This window comes from Pocillopora damicornis, chromosome 10, assembly GCF_964200805.1.
Source record: "Pocillopora damicornis chromosome 10, jaPocDami1.2, whole genome shotgun sequence".
In the NCBI taxonomy this organism is placed as follows: Eukaryota; Metazoa; Cnidaria; class Anthozoa; order Scleractinia; family Pocilloporidae; genus Pocillopora; species Pocillopora damicornis.
In genome coordinates, this window is record NC_142679.1 from 23,356,441 (window position 1) to 23,372,828 (window position 16,388).

The 16,388-nt window shown below is 38.8% G+C and overlaps 1 protein-coding gene across 3 annotated transcripts in view; it reads left to right on the forward strand.

Moving 5' to 3' along the window:
- Nucleotides 1–16,388, forward strand: part of LOC113671432 (zinc finger ZZ-type and EF-hand domain-containing protein 1) — a 32,281-nt gene that overhangs the window by 12,021 nt on the left and 3,872 nt on the right. Inside the window, exons 32-77 of one of the 3 annotated variants that reach the window (XR_016180602.1) lie at nucleotides 143–208; nucleotides 327–495; nucleotides 640–761; nucleotides 882–1,004; nucleotides 1,422–1,523; nucleotides 1,645–1,712; nucleotides 1,875–1,956; nucleotides 2,153–2,236; nucleotides 2,328–2,439; nucleotides 2,929–3,056; nucleotides 3,148–3,242; nucleotides 3,363–3,484; nucleotides 3,599–3,678; nucleotides 3,798–3,888; nucleotides 4,014–4,090; nucleotides 4,365–4,463; nucleotides 4,623–4,720; nucleotides 4,886–4,994; nucleotides 5,398–5,453; nucleotides 5,914–6,042; nucleotides 6,325–6,391; nucleotides 6,481–6,544; nucleotides 6,947–7,104; nucleotides 7,340–7,481; nucleotides 7,727–7,778; nucleotides 8,181–8,294; nucleotides 8,394–8,437; nucleotides 8,545–8,676; nucleotides 9,048–9,149; nucleotides 9,632–10,128; nucleotides 10,465–10,547; nucleotides 10,626–10,704; nucleotides 11,067–11,200; nucleotides 11,560–11,686; nucleotides 11,783–11,836; nucleotides 11,987–12,118; nucleotides 12,191–12,302; nucleotides 12,437–12,507; nucleotides 12,783–12,902; nucleotides 13,573–13,809; nucleotides 13,911–14,011; nucleotides 14,410–14,470; nucleotides 14,667–14,841; nucleotides 14,937–15,032; nucleotides 15,400–15,573; nucleotides 15,978–16,121. Coding sequence is in view for 2 of the 3 variants with exons in the window: in XM_027187620.2 (XP_027043421.2) it covers nucleotides 143–208; nucleotides 327–495; nucleotides 640–761; nucleotides 882–1,004; nucleotides 1,422–1,523; nucleotides 1,645–1,712; nucleotides 1,875–1,956; nucleotides 2,153–2,236; nucleotides 2,328–2,439; nucleotides 2,929–3,056; nucleotides 3,148–3,242; nucleotides 3,363–3,484; nucleotides 3,599–3,678; nucleotides 3,798–3,888; nucleotides 4,014–4,090; nucleotides 4,365–4,463; nucleotides 4,623–4,720; nucleotides 4,886–4,994; nucleotides 5,398–5,453; nucleotides 5,914–6,042; nucleotides 6,325–6,391; nucleotides 6,481–6,544; nucleotides 6,947–7,104; nucleotides 7,340–7,481; nucleotides 7,727–7,778; nucleotides 8,181–8,294; nucleotides 8,394–8,437; nucleotides 8,545–8,676; nucleotides 9,048–9,149; nucleotides 9,632–10,128; nucleotides 10,465–10,547; nucleotides 10,626–10,704; nucleotides 11,067–11,200; nucleotides 11,560–11,686; nucleotides 11,783–11,836; nucleotides 11,987–12,118; nucleotides 12,191–12,302; nucleotides 12,437–12,507; nucleotides 12,783–12,902; nucleotides 13,573–13,809; nucleotides 13,911–14,011; nucleotides 14,410–14,466; nucleotides 14,667–14,841; nucleotides 14,937–15,032; nucleotides 15,400–15,573; nucleotides 15,978–16,121 (5,280 nt within the window). In the remaining variant the exon portion in view is untranslated. The remainder of the gene's footprint in view (nucleotides 1–142; nucleotides 209–326; nucleotides 496–639; nucleotides 762–881; nucleotides 1,005–1,421; nucleotides 1,524–1,644; nucleotides 1,713–1,874; nucleotides 1,957–2,152; nucleotides 2,237–2,327; nucleotides 2,440–2,928; nucleotides 3,057–3,147; nucleotides 3,243–3,362; nucleotides 3,485–3,598; nucleotides 3,679–3,797; nucleotides 3,889–4,013; nucleotides 4,091–4,364; nucleotides 4,464–4,622; nucleotides 4,721–4,885; nucleotides 4,995–5,397; nucleotides 5,454–5,913; nucleotides 6,043–6,324; nucleotides 6,392–6,480; nucleotides 6,545–6,946; nucleotides 7,105–7,339; nucleotides 7,482–7,726; nucleotides 7,779–8,180; nucleotides 8,295–8,393; nucleotides 8,438–8,544; nucleotides 8,677–9,047; nucleotides 9,150–9,631; nucleotides 10,129–10,464; nucleotides 10,548–10,625; nucleotides 10,705–11,066; nucleotides 11,201–11,559; nucleotides 11,687–11,782; nucleotides 11,837–11,986; nucleotides 12,119–12,190; nucleotides 12,303–12,436; nucleotides 12,508–12,782; nucleotides 12,903–13,572; nucleotides 13,810–13,910; nucleotides 14,012–14,409; nucleotides 14,471–14,666; nucleotides 14,842–14,936; nucleotides 15,033–15,399; nucleotides 15,574–15,977; nucleotides 16,122–16,388) is intronic. The other 2 variants (XM_027187620.2, XM_027187621.2) reach the window with 2 other exon arrangements.

Sequence of the window (16,388 nt, forward strand, 5' to 3'; positions counted from 1 at the left end):
ACTAAATGAACCGTCTACCTAGAAGGACCATCTTCAATTAGATTGACACACCCAGCAGCAAGTACGTTAACATTTGGTTGTCCAGCATATGCATGCAGTCGGTTAAAATGCTACAAAAAACAGTTTCTTCTGTCATATCTAGAGAGGATTTGACTGTGGACAAGTTCTTGCCGTCATGACAACGTTGTTGTCTGTGGCTTATCAAGAGGTGTGTTAAGATCTTATCTGTGCAATTTCATTTGTATTTCTGTCGCCTTGTTCCACTTACTTGCACTTTTCAAAATCTGTTTTCATAGCAAACCTTTTCTCTTAAATTTTACATTCAGAGCCTGAACTGCGTGACAGCAGCAGATGATGGAAACCAAAGCGAATCGACATCCAACCTTGTTCAGCTGTTGTGTGCAATGCAAAGGAGTCTGTTAACATGGTGCAGTACACAAATGAAATCTGGGAGTTCCTTTGGCCAAAATGTCGCCACTGATCTTATAATAGAGTGTAAGTTTTACATGTCAAGATTATCAAGTGCATGTTGTAGTGAATACTGCACACGTTTATTAAACGATGTAAAATTTGGTAAGATAATTTGGTTTGATGCGTTTGTGGAAGTCTGATCTTGCATTTTGTGTTTTGTTGTTCTAGATGTTGGTATTCTGGCCAACAGAGTGTTCATGTCACTACAGGCTGTGAATGACGCTTCAGACCAATTGGTTGTAATAGACAGACTTGAACATTCGTATGTCGCGGCAGCCATGAGACAGCTGGTGAGTTTTGTATGGGTTTCATACTGTCATCGTAGTCTTGGCATAGAGCTTCGTTTTCATATTACATAAGATTCATTTGACTTGATATAATAATCATTATATTTATTGTATTTGTTGTAGGTTTTGTTTCTTAATCTATTTACAAACGTGGATACCATTTGTATGCCAGTACTAAGACATCTACAGCCAGTTTCTCTGGAGTTGAAGAAGTGTTCAAACAAGTATCCACAGCTGTTCTTCAAAGTAAGGATTTTTGAAACATCCCGGCTAGTTTATGCAGGGACCGCGCAGCAAGTTTTTGAGACGGGGGGGGGAGGGGGCTATTTTTGGCTCCGTTATTTTTAATAATTTATTTTTATTTTTGCAAAAAAGTGGGGGGGGGGGGAGGTTAAGGCCCCCCCCCAACCCCCAACCCCCAACCCCCAACCCCCAACCCTCCCTCTCTGCGCGGTCCCTGCATAAGTGTTTTAGATTGTGATTGTTTTGTTTAATTCGTAAATACTTTTTCAATACAAACTTAAATAAGCGCTTAAAAAATTCGGAAATCAAATACTCTCATACTTTTGAAAGACTCGTTGTCATAAGCAATAGATTTAATTCAGATTTCTGATACTTTGTGTTTGGTGAGTAATCTTGATTGCTTGAATTTGTTTCCATCAGATTGATTCTGAAGAATGGAACAAGACAGTGGGTCAGACTGTACTCAGAACATGGCAGATGGAATCTGCACATAATTATGAAAATAACCTGGATGTTAAAATGGTGTGGATTTGAACATTTGTGTACAGCTCTTTATTGTTGTTTTTCTTTGCTCCTTTTGTCATTTTCACTCTTGTGTTAAACTCCTATGTACTCAGTATCGCCATTTTCTTAATTGTTTCAGGTCTTTAACTGTCCTGGCTGCTCGGAATTTACTGTTGACTTTGATGCGCGCTGTGAAACTGAAAGAAGGTTAGATTTTCTTAGTGCACTCATAGATTTGAATTTTGCGCTCGTTTTGTTGAAATTGCGAGATAAAACCTACAGATTTAATTTTTTTAGTAAGAAGGCTCGTCAACATAAATGTTAGTTTTTATGAAATCAATTTAAGAGTTCGACTTCGATGTCTTGCAGATATGATTACTTGGAATTTACAGATTCAAATGGTAACAAGAAACGCTTTGATCAGAAGGTTGACACTGAGAAGTGGCCAAAAGTGAGTGACAAGATCTTTTCTGTGGTTCCTTTCTGTCTATATCAGTGGCAGCTATTCGGATTAGTCTGCCAAATTTTAAATGTCCGCCCTTTTCCGCGTATTTAAGACTTTTTTCCATTTCTCAGCGTTTTGATTGTTCAAATACAGTCTCTTCATCAGCCAACTGTTTTGTTTGTTTGTTTGTTTGTTTGTGCAGAGTTATACATTCAAAGCCGGAAACCGCTTGCTTTTTAATTTCCATTCAGATGGCAGTAATAACGAATGGGGATACAAATTCACGGTAATTAAAATGATGTCAAATTTCATCCTATTCTTTCCCTCCCATCCCCTCTCCCCATAGTAATCGATAGAAATATTCTGAATTTCGTCAGGTGACTGCAAAAGGTTCACCAGATGTGGCTCTATCGTGGATTTTCGACCTGCAGCTTGGAATGGCTCGTCTGTTTGGTCAGCTGTGCAGTGCGGCCTTGGATAGTAGGAAAGGTAGACATGTATAAATGACCGATATTTTAATTAGATTCTTAAAAAGTCTTATCCAATCAAATTCCTACTACCAGTCAAAATTTCATTTACCAGAGCTATCAAGCGTAGTTCATTTATCAAGTTAATTGTACAAAACAGGACCCGGTTCTTCAAAGCTGGGGTAAGATAACCCAGGGTTGGGGTGAAATCTGATCAGTTAAAAATTCAGTATCATTCTTTTCTGTACAATTTAAAGATTGGATGCTCTAAAAAGAATAGAGAAAATTATCTGAAAAAAGTTTTTGAACAAGCGAATAAAGGAACCCAGATTAAAATTTGACCCTGAGTTGGCGCTAATCGGCCTTTGAACAACTGGGCCCAGTAAATTAGAATGAACTTTGTGGGGAAAAATACTGTTTCACTCAACTATCATCTTCATTCTCGAAATAATATTTCCATTCCAAACTGTCTACAATGTGGTCAATTGACGGTGAAATTTATCTCATTTAGCCTCCCCAACTCTTTCGGATGTTGACAATGAAGAAGAAACTAAGTTGCTACAAAGCGAAATTTGGACAACACTTTTCCGTGGTGGATACATGACAGGCAAGCTGCAAAGATCTCTCTCTGGTCATCATGTGAGTCATTTTCAGTTTATTTATTGCTCACTGAACTTTTATAACCCTTAAGTATTCATGACATGACCACTTTCCTCTGCTTGTTTCATAGGCAACAACAGCTTCTTCAGTAGAGAATTCCGTCAACTCTTTTTTGCACGGATTTGACGGTGGAGATAATGGAGCTATCGAAGAACTAATTAATAGGTTGGTTTGCGTTTAAATGCCTCGACAATGTGGTAATGTTTCAATGCGGTAGCTTACGCTAAACCGTTCCTGTTTATTGTCACGCTCTTTTTGAAGCATGCCGTCTGACGTCTCCTTTAGGTGTCGTGAAAAGGCTCCCGGTCCATTCATCGGAGGTCCCCTGGTAGACCAGGCCGTCAAATCTGCTTTTGCTGCCCTTATTTGGCACTCGCAGGAGTTAAGGGACCAGATAGTTCTATTTGGTGAGTAGAACTGTCAGCACTGCATGTTTCTCTACAAAGCAGTTTTTGTTTTCAAACTTCAGTGCTTTTAAATTTTTCGCTCAGTTACCTATAGGGAATATTTTAAATTTTCAGCCAACAACACTCCTCCAGAATCTGTCCCAGAAGGCGTTCAAGAAGCTTATATAACTGCTGAGTCTCTTAGGCGAGGATTGGTAAGTTTATTTTGGTATTTCAATTCAATCTTTCGACGTGGAGGATACTGCTGTTTGCTATTACACCTCCGTTACACCTCAGTTCTTAACCTCTTATTTTCGTCCTATTTTGTTGCAAGGTGGATCGTCGCCAGCGTCTGATTCTGCAGGCAGAAGAGGAATCTAGTCAGGACAGCAATTCACTTCAAAAAATCAATCCTGACTCGCAGGGTATGTCAGGGTGTCTACAATGCTGTAAATCATTTTTGACTTTGTGTTTATGTTTACTGAATTCCATCTCCTGTATAGAGTGACAACCTTGTCTGTATTAATCGATGTTTCGTGTTTTGTTTCAGTGATTGCCTGCAAAGAAAAGGCGCTGTTTCTTCTCAAGTTTGCAGGGCTGCAGAGGATCACTGACAAAACCTGCGAGGTACAAGAACAAATCGCCACGCATGTCCTAGTCCATAAAAATAGACCTTTTCTTTAGCAATCTCTGATACGTGTAAATTCAAACTCGTTCATACATTGTAGGTTACTGCCTGGCAAGTTTCGGCCTCTGTTTCGTTTGGAAGGAGCAATCGACTTTGCACGAAACTGTTCAACATGCAAAATATTTATATTCTTTTGCAACTTCAAAATTTTCGGTGTTTTGTTTTGTGAGGTGTTGGTGTTAATCTTGCGATGGTTTTATGGCACTTGCACAGGGGAGAGAAAACAGACGATCCAAGTGGCTGAACAGAAAATCGTCTTGGCAGAGAACATCTGGCGAGCACAGTGGGAGCATTTTGTCAGGACCTCGACAGGTGAGAAATCTGCACAGTCTGCTAAATTATTGAATCAGTTTACCTTATCTTTTTGGATCCTGTTTTCCTCGCAATTTACTGAATTTATTTATGGATACACAATAAAAGCTTTTCCTGGCGTCGCAAAGCTTGAAACAAAAGTATTATTGTTTCCGCCAGAGAACCCTGTCCATCGAAGAGATCAAGACGATAGACAAGCATCCAGCATTCAAACTTATCCTGGACTTTGTCACAAATGATTCCTATTCTCATGAAAGGTATGTTACTGGGGCTTGGGTCAGCTCAGGCTGTACAGTTATTCCTGTTTCCATCAGCTTTTGTTGTTTACATCTCTGGTTGCAGCACGGGTGCCAATTGGTAGGGCTACTCTAGTGCTTTAATTTTGATCTTTATTTCACCTTAATTTTTCTGTTCTGTTGAAGAATCCAAGCCCTACTGCAGCAGAGGGTGAAACATGCAAACAATGTGGCCGACATTTATCTCTTCGCTGCGGATTTTCTTCGCATTTCTTCGGAAACAGATCTTGTCCAGGTGATTTCTTTATGTCTCAGTTAAAAAAAAAAAAGAGAGAAGACACTTCTTTCCTCAACCCATCCAATATCTAATTCTCCCTGGAGCATCCCTCACCCATCAAGCCTGAGGTTTTTTAAAGTCGAATGTCAGGTCACCTTTATTTGAAAGCTTCAAATTTTATCAGTAGACCCAAAAGGTTGACTGAAATAAGTTATTTTGATAGCTATTTTATGTGAACCTGGGCCCGAACTTGTTTGAACCTGTTACATAGGACCACGGACACTTTACATTACTTTAACCAAGGATGTTAAAATTCGTTTCATCTGTTTTTCACTTTACAATAGCTGTATTAGTTTTTAAAAAATCTTTATTGTCGAGCTTCCTGAATTTTTTTTGTTTGTTGTTTTCTTAATCCACTCAGGCCCCAGCCGTACTCTTCTTGCAACAGTTCTTGGCTTCTCAAAAGTTCTTTCCGAGGTAAGACTCGCTGTTTTGATAGAAACCTTGACTGAAGTATCTGTGCACTATGAAACATTAAATGTATCACTTGTTGCAAGAGAATAATACTGTTTGTTGTAGTAATCCCGGTTTTTTTAAAAAGACACTTAATTAACGACCGTTACAAATCAAACTCGCGATACGGACTAACTCGTAATAACTTAGGAACACCATAGTTGTTTACATGAAATTTAAATATTCCTCCTGAGCTTTGCGAAACATTGCTCTTTCACTTTCAAACGGCCTCATTAGTTACATTACAACATGACATCTCACTTTTATTTGTTTTCACGAACACTCTATACATTAGACTTGCTCAAAACAAGCAAATTTTCTAAAGGAGCAGCTGCGAAGAGAACTGGTGATTAACATTTCACCGGTGTGCATTCTGGGTCAGTTGGAGCGATCGTGGAGTGAAGTTTTTTTTTTTATTTGGTAGACACTATGCGGATAATCTTGATGGTTGTGGGTTACATCTGGAGAATAAAGTCCGCCGAGCGTACTATGCGCTGGTTAGAAGATGTCTGGAGGGAGTCAAGTCTTACCATACACAAGCTTCAATTCGTAGGTATGATCACTAAACTTTAAAAGGAAATGAAAGACGCTATGGTCGTGTCACGATGGACTGTGAAAAGAAGGGCAACGAGGAAAAGACTCCCCTGGCTTTGGTTAGATTCAAGTTACACGAGACCTAAACCGTTTGTGTTTCATTGTTTTTTTTTGTGTGTGTGTGTGTGTGTGTGTGTGTGGTCTTTATTTTTTTTTTTGTAAAGAGCTGCAATGTTCAAAACGTTTCAAAGAAATTGATTTCGTGATTAGGTGATATTTTGTGTGTTGTGTCTTATTTCAGACCGAGTTCTGCTGCATTTGAATGTCTCCGAGCTTTTGTTCTCCATCTACTTGATACTGACTGGAAGGTTTGTGATTTTTGGATTTTCTTAAAAGTCCGCGATCTTTGTACGTTTTCATGAAGTTCTTATGATATTCTTTTGTGTTTGCTTATCAGGGTTACGATTACACTTTTATTCTCGATGTTCACCTCCCTGAGTTCCTTCTGGACACTGCAAAAGGTGATTTGCGATCACTTTCTACGCGCTCAAGATTCTGCCATTAACTTTGTGACTCGTATAAATAGAAGCTGAACAACGCTTTTCCCGAGGCTGAAGTATCTCTTGAGAAACTTACTTAATGTTTGAATGGAAAACTCTGATAGAATACGGATATGTTGTCTCGATATTATATTATCTTGCATGAGCTTTCAACGATATACCTGAAATTTTTGCAAGGGCCAATGGAACGTTGCCAAACGTTCTTATTTATGTATTTGTTTATTTATTTTTTAATTTCAATTTTGCTGAGCATAGCATAACCTCATTTTTAATTGATTTACTTTATAGAAAATGATGGTACAGGTTTTTCTTAGCAATTCATTGTGCTGTGTGTATAACATGTGTTCTCAAATCCTTGTGTAGCGACCGTTTTGGAACCTAAACAGGATGTGAAGGATATGAATGAACAGCAAGAACTGGATCATTATGAAGAAGGAAATGGCTGGCTACAGGAGGCTAAACGAGACATATCTTGGTTCTCTCGTCTGCAGAATGAAGCACAGACAGATCAGGAACGACGGGTTAGTGTACTTTGAAAACCACCAAACAGAATCCCTTTATGACTACATACATTTTGCCCCTGTGACGTCCCTCTCTCTCTGCTTGTTTCGTTTTCAATTTTCTTAATTTTTGGCTTTCTTGGTTGGTTTATTTCTTTTTTACTGTAGTTAGCTCTCTTAAACATTCATAAGAAAGTGTTTAGACGCGCAGATTGTTAATTAGTAGTTACCATAAAATTCGCTTTTTTCCCCTCAGAGAATGCATCTATTTGTGGCACGTTTCTCAGATATTCTTGATGTGTCAATAACCTGTGATGGCTGTGATGTCACCCTGTCGGGCAGGAGATACCGTTGCCTTAACTGCATGGATGTTGACTTGTGTAATACGTGTTACCTAAGTGAGTGAATATCGGGCTTCATGTAATAGCCCTTCCTTCGTAACATACATATTTAAGATGTTCTTCAAGACGTGAACCGGTGTCTTTTGAAGCCAACATGATTTATTTTAGTTCAGTTTCGCCAGGTATGTGATTGTGTTATAAGCTGAAATTCACTTGCACTGCAATTTTTGTTGCGATGGAAGTCGGATTCTTATCAACAATTGTTTCTTCCTTCATACTTATCTTTAAATTGTACTGCGCAGGTGGAGTGAAGCCCGAAGGTCATACAGACTCTCATGATGTTATTGACATGAGGTTAGTGATCATTACGTGATCCTATTATTGGCACAGGACAACCATTTTTAAATGGAGGAAGCATTATACTGAACTCTTTATTGCAAAGTTATACGTCATATATCTTTACCTTCACCATTCTGTGCAGCCTCTTGCCATACATATCCCTATTCTCAGTGCTTGGATTAAGTTTGATCCAAGGCGAATTGATACTCAATTTTATTTTAGTGATAACGCGATATTTTTTTCTCAAGCTGCCAGCAGCAGCTATTGAATGACGAACCAAGGTGTGCTGAATTTTGCGTGAAGAGAATCAGCGAAGACAAAATATTTTAACTAAAAAATTAACATTTTACTCTGAGGTTAATGAAGTATAAGTGTTACGTGAGCAGACTCAGATTTTGGTAATGTTTTATTTTTCAGATTCAAGTGTGACGAATGTCAGAGTTTTATCGTCGGAACACGGTTCCACTGCAATGAATGCACAGACTTCGATTTATGTTTTGGTTGTCATTCATTTGGCAAGTTCCCACCGAGGTAAGTTAATTCGTCATGTTTTAACTTATTATGTCATCTACCAAAATAGAGCTGATAATCATGTCTACCAACTGAAATGATAACTATGTTTTCTCCCAGACACTCTGCGACCCACAAAATGACCAAATTTCCACTTAAGACAGGTGAGGTAGAATTTTTAACGTTTGAAAACGTTCAAAGTCTAACAATCTGGTGTGGATATGTTCAATTTTTGTCAGTAATAAAGAATGATTGCTTTAACTTTTTTAAGGTTCACTTCTAGACACGAGTGCAAACGATCCAGCGAGCCGTGTACAGCTGTACACTCATCATCACGCTTGGCTGCAGTTTACCGCGTTGGCTCTTACTTTGGCAAATTTTATTAATGAGCCAAACAAGTCTGGTAAATATATTTTTCTATACATCATTCTGTAATCAGTCGTTCTTTGAGTTTCTAAGTTTGTTACTCACAAGTAGTTTACTTCATTTCCACTACATGTTTGTGAGACTCGTATCACAGATATAGAGTACAATAAAATGAACTGGAATAAGGTTTTGTGAGAATGTACCCCGTCTGAACGTCTGTTTGCAAGTACGCGATGTTACATATACAAATCCTTTCTTTCCATCCTGGATCCGCCATGGCTTCTGTTAATGATGAGTATTGCAGTTAAAAGTATTTTATTTTAAGTTGTACGAAGAAGATCAACAGAGGAAAGTAAAATTTTTGTTTTTTTAACTTGTTTGTTTGTTCATTTAGTTTTATTTTGTTAGTTGTGAGTTTAGATTATCTCCGTACCGCTGGCCATCTTCACATGGACTGCCTGTCTTTGGTGACTAAGTGCCTAAGCCATGCCTGCTTTAAAGCACAGACCGGTATGTAAATGTTACGTTGGAATGAATCTCACCTTAGTTCACTTAAATTTCTGTTTAACCCTTTAACTCCCAAGATCTCATTAGTAATTCTCCTTACTGTCTACCATATAGTTCTTGTGATGTTAGTATTGCGATTTGGAATTGGATCATTGATATTTTCCCTTATTCTCATTACTTGTCTGCTTGACATTGTACTGATGGTGAAAGGAGAAATTCTGCCCAGGTCACTAGTGGGACTTAAAGGGTTAAACACCCGCATGGTAAAAACAAAAGGAAAGGATTTTCTCGACAATTAGTTTCAAGTAGCCCCACTCAAACTTACCTACAAGTAACGTCTGTAGTAAGATTTTTTGTGACATCAACCTCTTGGGTTGTATTAAAACCTTAATGCCAAAAGATCCTGACTTGTATCTCTGTGTCCACCAGTGTTTTTTTTTTCTTTTTTCGCGTAGTGTGGCATTTATTATGTTTTCATCTTGTAGGTGAGGATGGCACGGAATGTGGGGCATCCTCTGGGAAGGAAGTTGTTTCTGTTTCTGCTCATGAATCAATTCCAGAAGGAGAGAGTACACATGACGTTGAAGGAGCGGCGACCATAAATACGGCTGCTGTAGCTACCGCTGTCGCTGCTGCTGCATCTGCTGATGTTATGGCGATAGATAAGGATGCATGTCGATCATCAGGAGATGAACCTCACCAAACTGAAGCCAAAGATCATAAGGATACGGCTGCTGTAATGGAAGAAAAAGTACTTACGGAAGGAATTTCTGAAGTGGACACAAACACAGCAAGTGGTGATGGGACAAATGAAGGTGTGGTGATTAACGAAGGGCCTTCATCTGAGAGTAAAGTGGAAGGATCTGCTACACGGCAAGACATAATAACACAAACCATTGAAGATGTTGAAACATTGTTTGCCAGCAAAACGCACGAAAGACTATTAGGACTTCTTGGGGCTGTTCTTCCGCAGGATTCAAAGGTGCAAACATGATGTTATATCTATTGGGTTATCTTCTTAGAGAAAGGAACTAGCTACTAAGAATCGGAATACTTTTAACTCGTTGATCAACGAATGCTTCTTGATTTTTATTTCGCTGAAGAGTTTGATAGTTAATTACCTTTTTCTCGTAAAACGTTTGTGCCTGCAATCGTTAATCATTCTTCACCATTGGCGCAAAAAGCATTAATGATTTAGTTTTATTGTTTCTTATGTTATCAAGTCGTAAGAGGATAAGAGTCACTGATGTAACTGGGATAAAAATATACTCTGAATTTTCTTGTTATGTAATCGCTGTATGTTTTTTCCTCTCCTCAGTTCAATCGCTGGACATCTTACTGCTCTGGAGTTGAAGAGTTTATATCGGACAAATTTCTTCCAACGTTGTTTAAGATTATTAGGTGCGAGCCATTTTTAATTCTCGTCACGAGAAGATTGAGAAAAGTAATGCTGAAATGGTGTTGTTTTTTTTTGAGCAGGGACGGCGAATGTGACGACAAAACGAAAGCTCTTGCCCTTGGAATTCTTGGAAAGTTTTTGCAGTGCACCAGCCCTGTGGTGAGTGTTGTTTCTTTTAATGGGTGTGTTTGTTTGCCATTTGAGGCTGCGTTTCCATGTTGTGATGATTGCAGTGTACACTCCACCAAACAAGCATTCTTTACTTTGTAAGTAAATTCTTTTAGATATCTCCCAGAAGACACAAAACAGAGATATCGCCAGGCAAAGTTTTTGCCACGTCCCACTAAAGGGTATATGTTGTTATAACCACAGTGAGGGTTACAGCACCACCTACCCTTTTGATTCATTGTATTTTATCCCAGTGTGGTAATGTGTTTTATCTTGGTGATTCTGACTTCTGCGTTATCGATAATTGGACAGTCTCCATTACTGACTGAATTATTTCTTACTGTGGTATTCAGGTGTCTGATCGTGGTGTATCGCTCTTTTACACTTTACCTGTCAAGACGGAAAGTGAGATCAGCAATAAAGAGGGATCATCAGGAAACGCCACTGTTGAGTTTCTCTTTCACCTTGGAGCAGAGTATTTAGCGAGGTGGGTATTATCATTTTGATGTATCAAAATGAAAATCATAATCACAGAGTGATGAACATATATATATATATATATATATATATATATATATATATATATATATATATATATATATATATATATATATATATATAGGAGCGGAGCGTTCTCTTTAACTGCCATCTTTCACCCAGGCCAAACAAGAGATTGAAGGAAATTCCTAACTGCTTTTGATTTACTGTTACCTCAAGGCTTCGAAATGGTATATTTTCAATCTTTGGCGAACTCGCTTTGTTATTATTTTCTTTGGATATAACGAAAGAGGCGAAAGGATTAACAATCGAATTTGTCCGTTAATTTGTTTGGTTGGTTTGTTGCAGATCTGATCTTAATGCGTCCTCGTGTATGGCATCCACATTACAACAATTGGCAAGTTCATCTCACTGGCAGCCAAGTGTAGCAGATTATGTTGGAATGTGTCTGGAGCGTTTGGCTCAACCGACTGAGGTAAAAGATTCACAAAGTTTTCGGCCCTCAAGTAATGTAACGTTTTTATGCTAAAAATTTGCTGATTTTCAAGTTATCCTACTTATTTGTTTGCAGAACGTAGATTTAAGTGCATTGTTTGGACTGCTTGTCTTCGCAAGATTTCCTGATGTAAGTCTACTTTACTTGAAGGGCGATAAGTTGGGACAATAAGTACAACTTTTATATCAAGACTGGATGAGAAGTGACTGACGGAGGGGAAGCTCGATACTGGTTCAACAGGGCTCTTAAGCGTATTTTCTTTTATTATTGTCATTTCAGTTTGTTCGTATGGGGTCCGTGGTTGAAATGAAGGATCCAAGTGGAGAGAAGCGGAGAGTGGTTGTGTTCAAATATTACCTTGATAAAGGAAGTGTTACAGTAATTGATGTCAAATCTCGTAAAAGGAAAACGGTAAGAAACTCTTCTCACTTGTTCTCGTACCAAACACTTCGCTTTGACGCACAAATTTTTATTCATTAACAGGTCAAGGAGCACCTTTTAGAAGAATCCTCTTCTCTAAGTGAAACTTTCAAGACTTCAAGGTTTTCTGTTCTTCTGGACATCGTCGTAAAAATTCTTCATCTTCTTAAAGATAGTAAGTCTTCAAGCCTTCACATGCAATTGCTCTTTAGGTTAAGTTCTGTAGTTGGCGCTGCATTTGTTGGAGCCACTTTCAACCAAGGAACCTTCCAATCTAAAGAATTTGGTTTTTTTTTTTTTTTTTAACAGAAAAGACTGTTCCTGTGGAGAGAATGTGGGTTCTATATCTTGGACTGAAGGGCCTACTTGGTAACATTAAGGTATTCTGATATTTAACACGTTTTAATTTAATTTAAATGAATATGAAGGAATGTGCTGACCCAGTCAATCGATTTTGAAACACGTTAGTCAGGGAAGAAGTCGTGTCTTTCGAAATAATCTTGCGCCAACATCTGCCACAAAGTAGCTCAGTTTGGGAAGTTTCTATTATTATAGTTTAGAGAAGCACTATCTACAGCTTGATTAGAACTCGTAGCAAAAGCATCGAATGCATAATTGTTTCCGTTTAGGTATAAAAACTCTCATAATTTTCCAGGCAAATTCAAGTTTAAGTCTGAATTCAGAGATGGTGGCCAGTGGTATCGTTCCTTTGCTTGTTAATATCGCCTGTCAAGGGACTACATTCAGCAGTCAGTGGATTTTACGAGATTTGGAGGCGAGTATAGCCATTGGCAACAATCATTTCTTCAGAGCGTTCTACTACAAATTACAAAAAAGCAATATACAGTTGCTAAAAAGACATTTTTCTCCATCTTAAAAACACAATGGGCCGATTATTTTAACGAAGTTTACACAGTGTTTACGAAAATCGTAGTCTAACCATTGTTTAAAACATAAAAACCGATTATTTATACGCTGTTTTACCTCAACGGTGTTAAGATCACGTCTGAACACCGACTGGAGAACTATAGCGAGTTAGACCTACTCGCAGGCAAGGTAACACGCAGTTTACTGGGCGTGGGTTAGGGGGGGAGGGGAGCAGATATAGCACAGTGATGAGTATGCTTGTCCCCATCACTCAGGTTCGGGTTTGTTTGCTGGAGTTTCTCGTCAATCTTGATTGCTCGGATGTTTATCTTTAGATACTCCGGTTTTCCTCCCTCCCACAAACCAACACTCCGAGTTCCACTTCGACCGCTGATAACAGTGGACTTAGAACCACCTCGTGAATTTGCCAAAATTTCATATCCCTGTCATTTATCTGTTTTGTTATCACTGTTATTCATTCTTATGGTTTAGATAGTGACATTTTCTGCTGAATGAAGCCAGCCTTTTTAATACCAGCGGAATTCTAATCCAATTGCTATCTGTTGTCACTAAAACAGGTGTTGTCTCTCAAATTGTACAAGTCAGAGCGATTCACCACACCATCTCCATCTAAACCGGCTGAAGAAGATAAAAGTAAAACGACATCGAAGACTTCACAGGAAGCTGAACTAACAACAAATGATACCTCTGCAACGGTAGAGACAACAAAGACAAATAATTCAGTGAAAGAAGAAGAAGAAGGCGGGGGTGATCCCTTTGAAGGGCTTGATGATATCACCAAGACATGCTTCGAGGTTTCTACTCTGTTAATGCGAATCTTGGCTCACTTATCTTGATAATAATTCATAATTTTTATCTTTATTTATGGATTTGGACTTCTTTTCACCTTTCATAGACTATCTACGAGGCGATGAATGTTCCTTGTTCCGTACTTAGAGCCATTTATGAGAATGTGGAACATGATCAAAGCCGGCTGCTGGAAGAAGTGCAGAGAGGGTCAGTAACTTAATGGGACAAAAATCTTCGAATTCTAAGCGATTGTAGAAGATATTTAACAATCTGATTTTTACTTTGTGGTGCGTGGTTTTCTTGCTCTTCTTATCCTGTTCTATCAAGAAACACCAGAATTCACTTTCGATTAAGACGTTCGCGAAGTTAGGTAGGTAGGATGATTCTGTGATGAATAATGATTGACTCATCACGCAACATTCGTTCCACTCAAAAGAAGAGGGGAGCCTGGAGCCTGGAGCCTGGAGCCTGGAGCCTTGAGCCTGGAGTAACGTTTTGGAAAAGGAGAATCGCTTTACCCAGACACAAGCTAAGACGGTCAAAATGTCTCGTGACCCGCACATGGACTGATAAACAATACTGCCATGTTTTTTTTAATATTCCAGGTTTGATGGCGCAGGTTTTCAAGTATCGGACGAGGTTAGAGAACAAGCTAAGAAGTGGTAAGTAAGTATTAATTCATTTTGCCCATTATACGCACTTGGTTCGAAGCCTCTTTATTACTCGGTTGGTTGGTTGTTCATTTATTTGCTTCACTGCCTTTTTATTCTTCGGTTAGCTAAAATGTAAAATGCTCAGATTTGTTTTTAATCTCTGCACGATTGTTTTCTTTTTCTTTCTGAAGTTTTGCTTCTCTCATCAGGGAAGCTATCCAAAAGAAACCTGATGTGAACTCGGCGCCAGGCCCTGTTGTTGACGTTGGAGTTGTTCGTTATACGACCAGTGAGATATTACCAAAGAATGTCCAGGCCAAAGCTGAACAAAGCGAAGCGTCTCAAAAGTTGATTCCTTCGCTTAGTGATGCGGAAATTGAAGAGGTAAGTATTACTGCGTCAGGCCACGAAGGCGTTTAACACGATAAAAGAAACTTAAAGTAAATACTTTTTTTTTTGGACATCTTTGATTCTTTTAGACTCGCGAGAAGCAGGCTCGCACTAAATCAGCTGAGTTGTTAAAGAAGGAACTCGAAAGTGAAGAAAACTTGGGAAGTACAGAGTATCTTACCAAGGTAAGGATGTCTTTGCTGTTTTACTCTCATTGCTGGTGTTGCAACTTGCCTTACCGGCTTCTTTATTTGTAAACAGTGTTAGTAACAAAGATAAATTCAAAGAACCCGAAAGTGTTGAATTCGTCATACAACCTCAAAATCAAAAGCGTCCACGCAGCGTTAGCGATTCCATTCCCTTTTCAGCAATTACGTGTCCATAATAAGATTGCGTGATCTCAAAACTAATCACAACATTCTTAACGAACTGTAGTCCTTCACTAATAAACATTAACAAGTGGCTACTTATTTGTTTATAGTTTGAAGTATGATAATATTAAATAATATTTATTATTTGTAACGCTCTCTGATGCTTTTATTCCTGATATAGGTTAATCTTGCTCTGTCAGTGATCTACTCGCGGCATTTGATCGCCATTTTGCTGGGACAATGGCCACAGGGTCATGTGATCACATCTGAGCTGATGGACAACAGTGATGAAGTACAGTTCATTGGTTTGCTGGACATATTACAGAGACTGGAGAATAAAGAACTGTTTGAAAAGGTATGAGACCTGCCTATCCACTCTTACAACCTCAGTTCTTTAATAACGGTATTTGTTTTACTTTAGTATAAATAAAGATGTTTGTGCTTCTTCATGACTTAAAATCTTTGAGAATTTTATATGAAGGAATAATCCCTAAGCCTCTTGAAACAATATATTTTAAAATGCTTTCTCTTGCAAAGACGACATAATGTTTGCATAAATTTCTTCACTTTCATGCTTTCATTCTCCAAGGGCATGTTACATTCCTCCCAAGACTCCATCCCACACTATCCCCCCCCCCTCTCCCTCCTAAGGAAGCCTCCGCTGGCTAAGCCTCATCCTTGTAAAATTACCCCTGTTCCACTGCCTGCCACCTGGCTGCACCCACCAAGTGCTAAACAACACTGTATCTGCTATGTCAGGTGGTGAGTTCAGTTGTACGGTGTGGAGACCCTAAACTGGTTCATCCTTTGTCTCTTGCTGCCGCTCACTGCATGGGTGAAGTGACCCTGTCAACTGAGACCAGAGAGTCTGAACATAAGTATCCGAATGATACAGTGAACGAGGTAAGACTCCGCACTCAATGTTTTGGGTAATTTTTTTACTGGTATCATCTTGATAGGAACAACTTTATGTATTTCCGAGAATCTTTTTATGGACATCATCTTAACTTAAGATAAAACAAATCTTAATACAACATTATACAGATATGTGAAAGTGACAAACGCATCTGCTGCCCTTTTTTGTTGTTTTTTTTTTTACGCGCTTTTTCCACGTTGCCCAGAGATGCGCTTGGCCTTGAGAGACAGTCAGTTAGTGAGTAGGCTCTTTGC